The following is a 17,287-nucleotide window of genomic DNA, read 5'->3' as shown; positions in this document are numbered from 1 at the left end:
TTTGCTAATTAGCAACTTTAACTACTTACTACTTTTTAGCTACTTTGCAACTACTTAGCATGTTAGCTAACCCTTCCCCTAACACTAACCCTGACCTTAAAACTTTTAGCTAACCCTAACTCCTAAACTTAACCCTAAATCCTAGCCTAGCAAACGTTAGCATGCTAGCTAATGTTAGCAACCTAGCCACCTAGCTAGAATTCGTAACATATCAAATGTTTAGCAAATTCGTAACATATAGTACATTTTGCAAATTCATAATATATAATACGAATTGTAATATAATCACACAAATTAATACATACCATACAAAACTTAATATTACACACTAAATGGAGTGTCTCGGATTTACATTCAGAATAATACGAAATGCTCTGAGACCAGGTTGGACAATCTGTCTTTTGCAGGAAGATGGAATCGGAGTAGGTATACCTATTGGTCTGGGTATACTATACATCCATACAAACTCATCCACCGGAGACCACACTCTTTGAGAACCGAGAGAAAGATCATCTATCCTTCCTTTTACCTGACACACTGTGTGTGGACCAAGGCCAGTTAAAGGTGAGAGAGAACAAAAACTCAGAATGTACACAGCACAACTGGAACCCACAGTAAACCACTGACTGAACACAATGTCCTTCCTCTGTGAGGGAAGAGAGAGTCAGAGAGCATCAATCTGTCTGACTCATCGTCAGTGAACATATCCAAGACTGTCCATCAAAACCCAGTTATTCCTGCCGCGCTATATGACCAGCTCTGGCATTGAGACCGCCAGTCCTGTGTGAGTTGGTGTGTAACAGTGTGAGTGGACGTAGCTAGGAGGAGGGAGGTCCCACTTACAGTCAGTGACGATCCCAATACACCCAAGAGACTGTCAATCACATCAAGACCCAGCCATTACTGACTTTACATAACCACATAACCAGGTCTGGCCTGGAGACAGCCAGTCCTGTGTGTGTGTGTGTGTGTGGAAGTAGCCCAGTGTGTGTGAGTGGGTGGAGGTATCTAGGAGGAGGGGGTGGCCGTTGTCTTCTCAGGCCGGATGCAGAACATCCTCGAGCAGAACTTAGACATGGCCACGGCTCTGCTGGCGGGAGAGAAGCTGAAGGAGCTGATCCTGCCTGGCTCTTCCCAGGATGAGAAGGGAGGAATGCTGGCCGGCCTTATGGTCCAGCTTAAATTGGAGCTACCATTTGACCGCGTCGTCACCATCGGCACTGTCATCATACCCATCCTGCTCGTCACTCTGGTCTTCACAAGGAACTTTGCAGGTCAGTGGGTCGGCAAGACGGCAGACCTGGCTTCAACTATTATTTGAAATAATATACTTTAGTTGTGCTTGTCTGGGGAAATTGAACCAGTAGAATAGTTGCAAAAGTGCAAACACCGCCCCTTTTGGCACTCTGGCCAGACTAGAGCAAACGCTCAAAATATTTAAAATAGTATTTGAATCCAGGTCTGGCAGACGGCCACTAGTGGGGCCTGTGACAGCGCTATGCTGCTGCTGTAAACACCAAACACACACACAGCAGGTTGGGAAGGCAACTGTATGTCCTAACGTGTTGTTGTTAACTCACATCACATCAGCCTGTCACTTTACACTGAACCAGAACACAGATACTAGTAGACAGCTGTAGTAGCTTTGTTATTCATACGATGGCATTGGTATATTTAAAAAAATAACAAAGGTTTCTCTCACAAACAATGCCCCAACAACATTGGCATTCATAATGTCTAACAGTAGGACATTATCCTGAAGAGTTTACTTGTGCTCTATTGGTGCTTTTCCAGTGAGTCTTACACCCACACCAGGTTGTCACCAGTGTTTTATGTTAATGTGAGCTCTAAGGTTATCGTGTTTCCATCAGGAGTGTGACACTAAATATTTGTGGTGAGCTGAATCAACAACCTCGGTTTCATTTCATGTTGTGTTGCTGCCATGCTGTTTTGTTGTCTAAGGTCTCTCTTTATGTAGTGTTGTGGTCTCTCTCTTGTCGTGATGTGTGATGCGTGTTTTAATCCCGTCCCAGGGGCTGAAAAAAAAAGACAACACACACATTGCGACAAGAGTGACACCACAACACTACATAAAGAGAGACCTAAGACAACACAGCATGGCAGCAACACGTGACAACACAGCATGGTAGCAACACAACATGGAGGCAGGAGGCCTTTTGCTAGGCCGTCATTGTAAATAAGAATGCATTCTTAACTGACTTGCCTAGTTAAATAAAGGTAAATTAAAAATGTAAAAATCATTACTGTTGGTTTATAAGAAGGTGTTAAAGCTCACAGTTCGCAATCGTTTTGTAAATGCAAGCTGAAAAGTACTCAGAGCCTTGCCTGGCTCCAAGTCAGAGCAGGTCCACTGGAGCCGTGGCCCAGTGAGACACGGGGGCCGGCCCACGTAGATGGAAACAGAAAAGTCTGAATCTTTTGGGTAAAACACTCTGGTAAATCCTCAGATGAAATGCACCATACTTTAAAAAAAATCAGAATGATAGATCTGGGAAATGTAGGGTTAAGTATCCAGTGCTTTTGGTTTTTGGTGTGAGAGATCAGTTCAGAGATTAGACTGGGATACTGTAGTGAACAGAGAGGAGAGAAAGGAAAGCTCAATGCTGAGTCAGGCTGTCTGCATAGCAGCACCAACCAGCTGTGACTGAGCATTTCACCTAGTACCGGGCGGGAAGCACTGGTCCGACAGAGGATGGGATTGAGTGGGAGCCCATCTCTGCATTCTCTGCACTGCTCCTCTTCAAAACATGGGTTGCCAACTGGACCCATTTGATAGGCCCCACAAACCTCAAGTGCCATGGCAACAACCAAAAACAGCAGTGCAATGTGCACTATATTACATTTATGTACAATACTTATTGTATTGATGTCATTGGTTTCTACCCTTAAATTGAACAAATTATGTTGGATTTAAGTCTCAGGCAAAGTCCAATACCAAATGAAGGAGCCTACAGGCCAAATATGAACATGTGCAAATTTGAAGAGCAATCACAAACTTTGTCAAGCCTGAAAAACAGCCCTTTCCCAGACACCGTACCCACCCCAGCCCTCTGACACCTGGCTCAGCGCTTTGCAGGCAGTGTGTAATGTTCTCATGCTCAGTTCAACAACCATTAAATGAAAGTCACAAGTGCACCTCGGGGCCAGATGCACCCCTGAACCTACCAGACCTTGTCAGTCGACCGTCGAATGGCCTTGCTGCTACCATACTCAAGCATAACAGGGAACGAATGAATGGAATACAGATGTGGCTTGAAGTGCTGCCTCCTTCTCAGTCTCCTCTCCAGATGGTTTTATACCATGAATCAGCACTTCCAGAAAGTAATGAAATCTGAGAAGTCTTCTGACACAAATGGATTAAATTAATCAATGGTATTTCCCCCACATAGGAAACATCTATAGAATCAACATTATATCAAAGACTGGCTGTTAGAGGAAAGTTTGACAATTCATTTTTTTTTAAATTCACTTACTGTAAATAGATAACAAACATCCATTACCCTCAGTTGTAATGTCAGGTTATGAGGCTAACTATCTCCTTCTTTTCCCCTCTCAGAGGAGTCAATCTACTGCTACACGCCTCACAACTTCACCCGTGACCAGGCCCTGTACGCACGAGGCTACTGCTGGACAGAGCTGCGTGACGCCGTTCCCGGGGTGGAGCCTGACCTTCGACCTTCGCTGTTTGAGCACAAGTTCCTACCATACGCCCTGCTGGCCTTCGCCGGCATCATGTACATCCCTGCTTTGGGCTGGGAGTTCATGGCCTCCACAAGACTTACCTCCGAGCTCAACTTCCTGCTTCACGAGATTGACAACTGCTACCACCGGGCTGCCGAGGGCCGGGCCCCTAAGATCGAGAAGCAGATCCAGTCCAAAGGACCAGGCATCACGGAGAAAGAGAGACGAGAGATCATCGAGAATGCGGAGAAGGAGAAGAGCCCCGAGCAGAACCTGTTTGAGAAGTACCTGGAGAGACGAGGACAGAGCAACTTTCTGGCCAAGCTGTACCTTGCGCGCCACTTGGCCATCATGTGCCTCAGCTCCATCCCCATCTCCTACCTGAGCGCCTACTGGCACCGCCAGCGCCAGAACGAGTTCAGCTGTGCCCTGGGGGAGCCTCCAGACTCCAGCAGCATCCCTGAGCTGAGGCTCAGCGTCAACTGCAAACTGCCAGCCGTGCAGCTGCAGCGCATTATGGCCGCCGTAGACATTGCCCTGCTGAGCACCATGAACCTTGTCATCCTGGTCAACTTGCTGCACCTGTTCGTGGTGCGGAAGTCCAACTTCGTGTTCGACAAACTGCACAAGGTGGGCATCAAGACGCGGCGGCGCTGGCAGAAGTCTCAGTTCTGTGACATCAACATCTTGGCCATGTTCTGTAACGAGAACCGCGACCACATCAAGTCACTCAACCGCCTTGACTTTATCACCAATGAGAGCGACCTCATGTATGACAATGTGGTGAGGCAGCTGCTGGCAGCCCTGGCCCAGTCTAACCACGACGCTACACCCTCTGTGAGGGACTCAGGCATCCAGACCCTAGACCCCAACATGGACCCCTCTCTCTTGGGAGTGGGGGAGCTGGGAGGGGAGCCGCTGGTCATCAAACGACCACGCAAGAAGATGAAGTGGATCCCCAGCTCCAACCCCCTCCCCCAGCCTTTTAAGGTAGGTCCCCATGCATAGGCGGCCTAAATGCTGCCTGCCACAGGTTTGCCTAAACATCACTGTTACCATGGTTACACCATGGATATTCAGTCTGAAAGAAGTCTGCCTAAAAGATAAAGTATTCAAGTCAGAATGTCTACAAGTCAGAATGTTGAATAAAATTATATTTACACTTACTTTACCGGTTATCCGTGCTGTTGGTGCTTTTGACGGTAGGAGGTGGAGGATCCACAGGAAAGTGTTGTTTACCTGACTTTTTGTGGTTCTGTCACTTGCATTTTCAATATCCTAATGCATTTTGCATGATGTGCAACATGTAAACAATAGCCAAATGTACCGAACATAGTCAATCGAACAATGTTTCCTCGCAATCAGATGGAAGCGTTTGTGAAATTTGACAGCTGATTGTGTGGGACAACATTCACTCTGTGGTTCGGTTAGACTTGGCCATATTGTGCAAATGTCTGTCGCATGCAAAAAAAAATATGATATACAGACCAGTGTACTGAAGGTCGGGTTGATAACACTTCCCTGTGGATATTTTGTCTCAGATTACCTCCGACATAGGGACAAACTCAGCGGACAAGAGGTAAAGTAAGTTGAAATGAAGTTTGTTCAACATTCTGACTTGTAATGGGACTGTTTGTGAATGCTGAGCCTACATGTTAGAGACAATACTAAATATTTCACTCTCTGATTCTAAAAGAGGGTAGCCACAGGTCTGCATATTCTGGCCAATTATCATGGGCTGGAAATGATATCTGTTTGTCTAAAGCTGAATTACACATAGTAGGCTAAGTCTATTGTTGTTATTTTTTTATTTATTTTTTATTTCACCTTTATTTAACCAGGTAAGCAAGTTGAGAACAAGTTCTCATTTACAATTGCGACCTGGCCAAGATAAAGCAAAGCAGTTCGACACATACAACGACACAGAGTTACACATGGAGTAAAACAAACATACAGTCAATAATACAGTAAAAAAAAAAAAGTCTATATACAATGTGAGCAAATTAGGTGAGAAGGGAGGTAAAGGCAAAAAAAGCCATGGTGGCAAAGTAAATACAATATAGCAAGTAAAACACTGGAATGGTAGTTTTGCAATGGAAGAATGTGCAAAGTAGAAATAAAAATAATGGGGTGCAAAGGAGCAAAATAAATAAATTAATTAAATACAGTTGGGAAAGAGGTAGTTGTTATGACAAATTACCACCAATGAAAAAAGGATATTCCTGATTTCCAACCCAAATTAACTGATAATGATTCATCTTCTCACACTAAAAAACCAACCTGTGGATTTCCTTCCGATTAATGCCTTAGGATATTCATCTAAATTAATATGCAATAAAATAGTCTTCACCCACTGTGCTGAAAAACCAAAGCACCTGTGCTCCCTCTCAGGTCTCTAGGTCACCAGGCCGCTCGTTATGGCGCACACCTGTCATCATCGTTACGCGCACCTACGTGTCATCAGACTCCGCGCACCTACGTGTCATCAGACTCACCTGGACTCCATCAATTCCCTGATTACCTTCCCTATATACAGTGGGGCAAAAAAAGTATTTAGTCAGCCACCAATTGTGCAAGTTCTCCCACTTAAAAAGATGAGGCCTGTAATTTTCATCATAGGTACACTTCAACTATGACAGGCAAAATGAGGATTTTTTTCTTCAGAAAATCACTTTGTAGGATTTTTAATGAATTTATTTGCAGATTATGGTGGAAAATAAGTATCCTTGTTGATTATTGTTCCATGTCCATTGGTCTTGTGAGTACCTGTGATCTGTTGTGTCGGCTTGTGTGTTACTGTGTTAGTGTGCACTTGTTATTACGGGTCTCGTCCCGTGTTTTGTCATTACGGGTCTCGTCCCGTGTTTTGTCATTCCGGGTCTCGTCCCGTGTTTTGTCATTCCGGGTCTCGTCCCGTGTTTTGTCATTCCGGGTCTCGTCCCGTGTTTTGTCATTCCGGGTCTCGTCCCGTGTTTTGTCATTCCGGGTCTCGTCCCGTGTTTTGTCATTCCGGGTCTCGTCCCGTGTTTTGTCATTACGGGTCTCGTCCCGTGTTTTGTTATTACGGGTCTCGGCCAGTGTATTTATTAGAGGTTTACACCTCGCTCTTTGTTTGGGTTACAGCCTTGTGAGATATATATATATATATATATACACACACACGTGTTTGTTTTGGGCTTCATCCCCATCATTTTCATGATGTACTCTATTTTGGTTAGAGAAAAAAAAAAAACGATTTCGTATTCCTGCGCCTGTCTCCTATCATACAACGTAACAGGATCGTTCACTTTTTAAGTTTGAGCTTTTTTGCAAATTATCTAGGGTGTTGTTTCATCCCAACCATTTTAAAGTTTGTTAAAACCAGAGGTAATCCTTAGTAAGTCGGGAAAAACCCTTGGTAAAATAAGCTAAAACTTCACAAAAGTGAACTATCCCTTCAATAATCTAATTCTGCTTGAGATAATTGTGCTAAATGTCCATGTCTGTCCATGGTGAAGGAACCTCTGACAATGACGCGTTTGGAGAACAGCACTAAGACTGAGAAGCCCAAACCGGTGAGGAGGAAACCAGTTGCAGAGAACTATGTTGCTCCATTAAGCAAGAGCACACAGTACCCACCCTCTGCCAAAGGTACTGTACTGAGAGCAGTGACATTACTGTAGAAATTATGGTAATAGAAAGTTGAGTAGGCTAATATACATTTTATGGTTACTCAGAATTTTGCTATATTTCTCTATTTTGGATATTTGACTAAAACTGCTTTTGCATTGAAAAGTGCTTCAGGAATGCCAAAAAACTGTAAATAAAGTTGTGCAACTCATGCACAATTTGGTCCTGCTATTGTGTTCTATCCTCCTTACCATATCTGTTGAATGCCCGACTGTAGATATGAGCGCAATGGAGAAAAAGCACAGTCGCAACTTTACCCTGGATGTCCACCCATACATGCTGACCATCCGTAAGCCCACCAAGGTAGAGACAGTCAGCACAGAGCCTCCGCCCCCTGACCACACCCTGGACTCTGTGTTCATCGAGGGCACACACACCATCGTCCATGTTTCTGCTTCTATCACAGGTAAGATTGCCATGCCTCATCTCAGGAGGAATCTATCACCAAGGCAACAAAACCTTATTCTATATATTCCTGTCTCCCCTGATACTTTTCAGCATTTTTAAGAAAGGAAAGAAAGGAGAGAACTGAGAAAAAGCCAACTCTAACAGAATGCTTAACCTAATGCAATGGTGACCCAGAGTTTTGCATGACCACTTTGTCTTTATAGACTACAAGTAGGCTATAACTAGAGTCTAAAAATGTTCCTGGTTAGGTCATGTGGTCAGGAAAAAACTATGGGCCTGTGTACAATACCATTGTTTTCTCTCTCTCTCCCTCTTCAGAAAAGAAAGATTGCACCCCAGAGTCCACCAACACGGTCTTCTCTACAATGACTGTCCCCACTAGCATCTATCTGAACGGTGCCACTCCCAGCCCCCACCCACCCTCCCTCACTGAATGCCACCCTACAGAGTCCCTGATCGAACAAGAGGAGCCCGAAGCCCAGCCTGCAGTCTTTACTCGGATCCCTTCCCACCAGCTTCTAAGTATGCACCAGATACTCAGTATGGAGGAAGAGGGGGCTGGAGGCCAGGGGGCCAGACTGACTGAGAGACCCGTGGGGGAACTAATCGCTGCTGGGGAGTGCTGAGGAGGAGACACACATGTTTGGGGACACATTGAGGGCGACACATAGCAACATATACTCACCACTTCCATGCCAATCACTGTCTGCCTATAGAAAAAAAAACTTGTCCTCCTGACCACACAGTTGTGCTGTGCTCACAACGCACCTCTTCTCTGGTGAAGGGACTGAGTGAGGGTGCCGAACCATCATTTTTTGATATAGATTGAACAAGATGCAGCAAAAGAGAGGATACTGGTTCAATGTGTGCTAATCAACCCTGTCATCTGATGTAACTCTCTCAGCACTTGATTTGTCCAGGATGGGAAGCAAGGAGACTTTGTTGAAATGCAGACAGCATTTGTTGCTCATATCCTTGACTTGGAGAGGAAGCAGCTCATATTACAAAAGCTAGGAAAGAGAAAAGGGAAGGTGGAATGCTTTTTACACACATTTTAGTCAAGCACACCATGTAAAAGACTGCTTTACCTACAGTTAAATTCTGAAAACATGTTTATAAAAACATTACTATCATTGCTTATTGTCCCTCTATCCAAGTATACTGAGAGCCCATGCAATACGTAAAAAAATCTGCACTGCAATATATGCAAAAGAATATGCAATAATGTATACACTTCCAACTTCGAAGACATTTGACATACTGTAAATCATCTACATCTACAGACTCTGTAGCCCTGTCGGTTGTGGTGTGCTTCACACAGAAATGTTAAATTAGTTCATCAGTGTCATTTGACCACACAGAGGAGGCGAAGTGAGAATGCACCTACCTTACTGAAGATTGGGCTCAGATGTTGCAATCTGTAACTTTCATTTTCCCAGTGGCACACACCTATCCAAGAAGTGAAACAAAAACAAATGGTTACATTCGTTTTAGTTCCTCTTTAGTTTACAAACAAGTGCAGGCACAGTACTTTTGAGTGGGAATGAAAGTTACAGATGGCAACTTTAATGGGTTCCTCTCACACCACTAGTGCACTTATTATGTGAGGTTGATTGATCCATCCAATAAGGAAGTCATAATAGATTTTCTTGTGTAAAATACATGTCAGAAACACCTCCACTTTAATGAATATAGGCAAGAATATGCATAATAATTTTTTGCCAACATTTTGCATTCAAGTTCCATTCATCTTCTTGCTATGGATCTTACAAATGTGTTCCAACCTTGCCACCTCTCAATGTCACTGTTTGTCCCTATATGTGCCCTAATTACTGTGATAGTTACTCTGAACTGTTGAGCTGTCAAAGTACAGTCGTCTTTACACCAGCACTGCATTTCAACTGAAACCTGGACACATTTGGGGACATTACAGTCACCCCCAGCTGGACATTGCAGTCACTTCTTGTGAAAGTTTTGAAGAATAAGTGAAGTGATACGTAGATAAAGAAAACATTTTACACAATGAAATATACAGCATCTGAATGCTTTGCTTTTGACTGTCCCATTTCACCATAGCCATAGGCCTGCCTTGCCATGTGCCACCACATTGAGAGCAACAACAGCACCCCATCTCAGTAACACTTTCTCATCGTGCTGTCTCATTACTCACCAAAGACAATGAGATTAACGAATGAAAAGTACAGTACTGTAGTTAGTAGAATTGTTATCAGGATATAAAAGCACCTTTCACCAGGCATGACGCCATAGACAAGGGGATATGTGTAGCAAACAACCACCATCAATCGTATGTCTGAGCAATTGGTAGCCAAAACTGAGCAGTGATGGCAGACCAATCTACAACAAGCAGGTATTTTTCATGAACACACTGAGGATTCCTCTATGCTGTGAATCTGTCATCTTGGGCAATAAAACATGTATAAAAGGGCATGTAAAAACGTGCATGTAAAAAGGATTAGAAAGCCTATAATATTACTTAACCTACCAGTGAGATATAGGGTAAGTGTATGTGGCAATGTAAAGTTGACCTTCCAATTAGATTGATGGTTGTGATGTTCACAGTCTAAAATCCACTAAATGCATGGTTTGGGAAACTACCTGCCTGGGTAGGCTACCTTAGAAATATTATTCAGCAGATGCAATCTGAAGGATGCTTGTCTGGCAATTTTTTAGATGACAAAAAAATACATTAATTTCATGATCTGTGGTTGGCACACTATCCCCTTGATGTACTCAGCACACTAATGCATCCAAAGGCACTTTAAATATGACATGTAGCACAAGTTTATGAGTGTGAGCATGTTGATAGAGCAGCGCTCCTCCTCATGCTTTCTTTGGGGTTGGGGACCTCAGATTGGGGAAAGAAACGGTTTTGTTCCTGAAGGCTCTGTCTTGGTAGACTGCCTACATTCCCTGCCTGGGTACAGATCTAGGAACAGTTTATCCACCCCAAATCCTAGTCCCAGTAAAACAGAGGAAAGACAGTGTAACTTGATCCTGCTCTTTCTTAAGGTGGGTGGTGTTTCTCTGGTGAAATAAGAGTTGTGGGGGGTTATAAGATGTAGTCATGAGTAATACACTTTAAAAATAAAATAAAAGTTGAACATGAGTTCTTTCTATACATGTTTCTGTAATTAATAGCATATGCATGAAAATAGATATATAAAATACACAATAATAAGAACATTTCCACCGCGAACTATAAGTACCAGAAGGCAACGACAACAGACGAGTCACAGTCTGACTGAGTATGAGTGAGAGCACACAGATTGGCTAGCCTGTAAGTTTGCATTCCTATTTATTATATTAACGTAGCTTTAATATTGTAAACTGATATACACCTGTTTACCAAGGAGTTAGCCAGCTATCAGATATGCCAGCTAGCTAGCTTGTCAAACTTGCTAACACCCTAAATGAATACTGTTACTAATTTCTGTGAGTAAATGTGTCACTAGAAGCTAGCTATCTAGCTAGTATGTGTGAAACCATTAACTAACGTGACTTGCTAGCCAGCAAAATAGATAGCTGTCAACAATTGTGTCAACAAACTGTTTATGATGATGATGTAGCTAATCTTGCATGAAGTAGCTACATGCAGTTTCGTAGCATGAAAGAGCTATTTTTTAGTCATGATGAAAGTATGGTTGGGCGGTATCCAGATATTCATATCGTCATACCATCCCGCTCTCATACCGGGGTATACGGTATTACCGGCGTAGTACACAAGGGGGTGCCAACAAACGCTAAACAGACCAGTGGGCGTTTATTACCAGAATGGTAACAAAATTAGCTCAACAAATAGCAAATTTCGATGGAGGCTGCTAGCTCCAAATATGCTAATGAGAGCCTATATATGCCATTTATCAGATTAAAATAAATGAAGAACGAAAATAAACAAATTGCAAAGACAGGCAATCCAGCTCATAAAGTTATACATATATAGGTAGGAGCTACCGAATGTCATTTTTGGTGAGTTTGGACATTTACAAGGGAATGTGAACGAGATACATTGTGCAAATGAATAATGTTTTTATGCATGCTTGTCTGAACATTACTGGCTCTGGAGCAGCATGTGTAGGATACATGCTGTGTGGAGTGTGGAGTCTGGAGTCGCTAGGGCAACGGGCCTACATGCTCTGCTTGGAGAAGAGGGGAGAGGAGAACAGAGAGGAGAAAAAAATACAAGGAAATCAAGATAGTGGCAGCTCTACAAATAACTTATCCAATGGGCTTTGACCTTCCAAACACGGCAGAAGGCTAACACAAAGCCCCTCCTCTCCCCTGTAACTATTCCCCAGTTCGTTGCTGTAAATTAGAATGTGTTCACAGTCAACTTACCTGGTAAAATAAAAATATATATATTTAAAAAATGATGCTCTGCCAACTTATTAATTTAGCCACTCACTTAGATTCACTAGCAAGTTAAACTTAGGGGTCACGTTAATGCAGGAAAAAAAGATTGACTACAGCTCGGCATTTAACACCATAGTACCCTCCAAGCTCGTCATCAAGCTCAAGACCCTGGGTCTCGACCCCGCCCTGTGCAACTGGGTACTGGACTTCCTGACGGGCCGCCCCCAGGTGGTGAGGGTAGGCAACAACATCTCCACCCCGCTGATCCTCAACACTGGGGCCCCACAAGGGTGCGTTCTGAGCCCTCTCCTGTACTCCCTGTTCACCCACGACTGAGTGGCCACGCACGCCTCCAACTCAATCATCAAGTTTGCGGACGACACAACAGTGGTAGGCTTGATTACCAACAACGACGAGACGGCCTACAGGGAGGAGGTGAGGGCACTCGGAGTGTGGTGTCAGGAAAATAACCTCACACTCAACAAAACTAAGGAGATGATTGTGGACTTCAGGAAACAGCAGAGGGAACACCCCCCTATCCACATCGATGGAACAGTAGTGGAGAGGGTAGTAAGTTTTAAGTTCCTCGGCGTACACATCACAGACAAACTGAATTGGTCCACCCACACAGACAGCATCGTGAAGAAGGAGAACCTCAGGAGGCTGAAGAAATTCGGCTTGTCACCAAAAGCACTCACAAACTTCTACAGATGCACAAGCGAGAGCATCCTGTCAGGCTGTATCACCGCCTAGTACGACAACTGCTCCGCCCACAATCGTAAGGCTCTCCAGAGGGTAGTGAGGTCTGCACAACGCATCACCGGGGGCAAACTACCTGCCAGGACACCTACAGCACCCGATGTCACAGGAAGGCCATAAAGATCATCAAGGACAGCATCCACCCGAGCCACTGCCTGTTCACCCCGCTATCATCCAGAAGGCGAGGTCAGTACAGGTGCATCAAAGCTGGGACCGAGAGACTGAAAAACAGCTTCTATCTCAAGGCCATCAGACTGTTAAACAGCCACCACTAACATTGAGTGGCTGCTGCCAACACACTGACTCAACTCCAGCCACTTTAATAATGGGAATTGATGGGAAATGTAAAATATATCACTAGCCACTTTAAACAATGCTACCTAATATAATGTTTACATACCCAACAATATTCATCTCATATGTATACACTGTACTCTATATCATCTACTGCATCCTTATGTAATACATGTATCACTAGCCACTTTAACTATGCCACTTTGTTTACATACTCATCTCATATGTATATACTGCACTCAATACCATCTACTGTATCTTGCCTATGCCGCTCTGTACCATCACTCATTCATATATCTTTATGTACATATTCTTTATCCCCTTATACACACAAGTGTAAGGTAGTAGTTTTGGAATTGTTAGCTAGATTACTTGTTGGTTATTACTGCATTGTCGGAACTAGAAGCACAAGCATTTCGCTACACTCGCACTAACATCTGCTAACCATGTGTATGTGACAAATACAATTTGATTTGATTTGATTTGATAAACGCATAACAAATATCTTGCTGCGTTTTGTAAACGCAGATGTAAAATACTTCTTATTTCTGCTCGGCAGACTAATTTCCTGCTTCAGTTGCACTTCTCTAATCACATGAGAATTCACAAAAGAGCATTCTATCAGCAGACCATGCTCTGACTGATATGTAGCTAATTTCAGGTACTTTTACAGCCTACTTTTCTTGGAAAAATGCAAAGCAAAACATTAGGAAATGTAGCTGGCTACATTCTTTCTATGGTAAACATTAGAAATATGATGGCAATGCATCATTTTTCCAAAACATACCTTTTTCCATTGTTAGCTTATTTACTTGTGTGGCTGCCAAAAAGCTTTGCACATAAGCTGTTTTCTGATGAATATGTTACATTAATGTATTTTCTGTGAAGGTTAAACTATAGTTGCACATCGCTGATCACTCTATTTAAGCAAAAAAACAAACACTTGACTTTCAATATAAAACTCAATCCCCCACAGCTGGACTCACCTGCTCCTCCCACTTTCTACCGTTGTGCTGTTTACAAACAAACGTTGTTACTGGCTCAACATGTCGCGTCCTTGGAAATGAGCGGACCAAGGCGCAGCGTGAGTATAGTTCCACATATTTAAGTGAAACTAACAAAATAAAATAAAACAACTTACAAAAGACCGTGAGGACGTAGTGCCCAAAAACACTAACAAACAATCAATATCCCACAAACACAGGTGGGAAAAATGCTACCTAAATATGATCCCCAATTAGAGGCAACGATTACCAGCTGCCTCTAAATGGGAACCAAACTAAAACACCAACATAGACATTTTAAACTAGAACACCCCCTCGTCATGCCCTGACCTACTACACCATAGAGAAACAAGGGCTCTCTATGGTCAGGGCATGACACAACTGTTCTGGGGAACTACGATATGCTTCATAATGTAAAATAATGTGACAGGTGAAATGAAGAACGTGGACTGCTTTATCTCCTATCTTATTGCACAATTTGGCCGAAGGTATTTACTTAAAAAGTATCTACAAATATTAAAATATATTTGAGTCGGACCGCAGAGTGAAGGAAAAGCAGCCAACAAGTGCTCAGCATGTGTGGGAACACCTTCAAGACTGTTGGGAAAAGCATTTCAGGTGAAGCTGGTTGAGAGAATGCCAAGAGTGTGCAAAAGGGTGGCTATTTGAAGAATCACACTTTTTTGGTTATTACATGATTCCATGTGTGTTATTTCATAGTATTGATGTCTTTACTATTATTCTACAATGTAGAAAATAGTAAAAATAAAGAAAAACCCTTGAATGAGAAGGTGTTCTAAAGCTTTTGACCGGTAGTGTTTGTGTGTATATATATATATATATATATATATATATATTCGGAACGTATTCAGATCCGTTCACTTTTTCCACATTTTATTATGTTACAGTCTTATTCTAAAATTGATTAAAATTGTTTTCCCCCTCATCAATCTACACACACTACCATGATGAAAAAGCAAAAACAGTTTTTTAGAAATGTATAAAAAATGTAATAATGAAATATGACATTTACATAAGTATTCAGACCATTTACTCAGTACTTTGTTGAAGCACCTTTGGCAGTGATTACAGCCTTGAGTCTTCTTGGGTATGACGATACAAGCTTGGCACACCTGTATTTGGGATGGCAGGTAGCCTAGTGATTAGAGTGTTGGGCCAGTAACCGAAAGGTTGCTGGATTGAATCTCCGACCTGACAAGGTAAAAATATGTTGTTCTGCCCCTGAGCAAGATAGTTAACCCACTGTTCTCCGTTAGGCCTTCATTGTAAATAAGAATTTGTTCTTAACTGACTTGCCTAGTTAAATAAAAATTATTTTAAAAAATTGGGTAGTTCTCCCATTCTTCTCTGCAGATCCTTTCAAGCTATGTCAGGTTGGATGGGGAGCGTTGCTGCACAGCTATTTTTTCAAGTCTGGGCTCTGGCTGGGCCACTCAAGGACATTCAGCCACTTGTCCCAAAGCCACTCCTGCATTGTCTCGGCTGTGTGCTTAGGGTCGTTGTCCTGTTGGAAGGTGAACCGTCGCCCAAGTCTGAGGTCCTGAGCACTCTGGAGCAGGATTTCATCAAGGATCTCTCTGTACTTTGCTTCATTCATTTTTCCCTTCGATCCTGACTAGTCTCCCAGTCCCTGCCACCGAAAAACATCCCCACAGCATGATGCTGCCACCACGATGCTTCACCGTAGGGATTTTATTAGCCAGGTGATTAGCGTTGCCTGACTTCCTCCAGGCGTGACACTTGGCATTCAGGCCAAAGAGTTAAATCTTGGTTTCATCAGACCATAGAATCTTGTTTCTCATGGTCTGAGAGTCCTTTAGGTGCCTTTTGGCAAACCATAAGCGGGCTGTCATGTGCCTTTTACCGAGGAGTGGCTTCCATCTGGCCACTCTACCAAACAGTTCTGATTGGTGGAGTGCTGCAGAGATGGTTGTCCTTCTGGAAGGTTCTCCCTTCTCCACAGAGGAACTCTGGAGCTCTGTCAGAGAGACCATCTGGTTCTTGGTCACTTCCCTGATCAAGGCCCTTCTCCTCCAAATTGCTCAGTTTGGCTGGGCGACCAGCTCTAGGAAGTGTCTTGGTGGTTCGAAATGTATTCGATTTAAGAATAATGGAAGCCACTGTGTTCTTGGGAACCTTCAATGCTGCAGAAAGGATTTGGTACCCTTCCCCAGATCTGTACCTCAACCCAAACCTGTCTCGGAGCTCTACGGACAATTCCTTCAACCTCATGGCCTGGTTTTTGCTCTGACATGCACTGTCAACTGTGGGACCTTATATAGACAGGTGTGTGCCTTTCCAAATAATGTCCAATAAATTTACCACAGGTGGACTCCAATCATGTTGTTGAAACATCTCAAGGATGATCAATGGAAACAGTATGCTCCTGAGCTCAATTTTGTCTCATAGCAAAGGGTCTGAGTACTTATGTAAATAAGGCATTTCTGTTTTTCAGGTTTAATAAATTTGCAAACATTTCTAAAAACCTGTTTTTGCATTGTCATTATGGGTTATTGTGTGTAGATTGCTGAGTTTTTTAAATTTATTTGATCAATTTTAGAACAAGACTGTAACATAACAAAATGTTGAAAAAGTAAAGGGATTTGAATACTTTCCGAAGTTATGTAAGTATGCTACATGACCGAAAGTATGTGGACAGTTGCTTGTCAAACATCGCATTCCAAGTGATGGGCATGAATATGGAGTTGGTCCCCCGTTTGCTGCTTTAACAACCTCTACTCTTCTGGGAAGGCTTTCCACTAGATGTTGGAACATGTCTGCTGGGACTTGCTTCCATTCAGCCACAAGAGCATTAGTGAGGTCGGGCACTGATGTTGGGCGATTTTAGGCCTGGCTCGCAGCGTTCCAATTCATCCCAAATGTGTTCAATGGGGTTGAGGTCAGGACTCTGTGCAGGACAGTCAAGTTCTTCCACACCGATATCTACAAACCATTTCTGTATCGACCTCGCTTTGTGCATTGGGGCATTGTCATGCTGAAACAGGGAAAGGTTCTTTCCCAAACTGTTGCCACAAAGTTGGAAGCACAGAATAGTTTAG

General features: G+C 43.1%; 1 protein-coding gene across 1 annotated transcript; it reads left to right on the top strand.

Annotated features, from left to right (window-relative positions):
* The first annotated feature begins 413 nt into the window (after positions 1-413).
* LOC115134095 (pannexin-2-like) lies at positions 414-11,406 on the top strand. The gene is made up of 5 exons (XM_029667735.2): positions 414-1,274; positions 3,578-4,692; positions 7,200-7,332; positions 7,589-7,777; positions 8,098-11,406. The coding sequence occupies exons 1-5, from the start codon at positions 1,046-1,048 to the stop codon at positions 8,403-8,405; spliced, it is 1,974 nt and encodes a 657-aa protein (XP_029523595.1). The 5' UTR covers positions 414-1,045; the 3' UTR covers positions 8,406-11,406.
* The last annotated feature ends 5,881 nt before the right edge of the window (positions 11,407-17,287 follow it).

This window comes from Oncorhynchus nerka, linkage group LG9a (genome assembly GCF_034236695.1).
Source record: "Oncorhynchus nerka isolate Pitt River linkage group LG9a, Oner_Uvic_2.0, whole genome shotgun sequence".
NCBI lineage: Eukaryota > Metazoa > Chordata > Actinopteri > Salmoniformes > Salmonidae > Oncorhynchus > Oncorhynchus nerka.
This window is presented reverse-complemented; position numbering and strand designations above follow the sequence as displayed.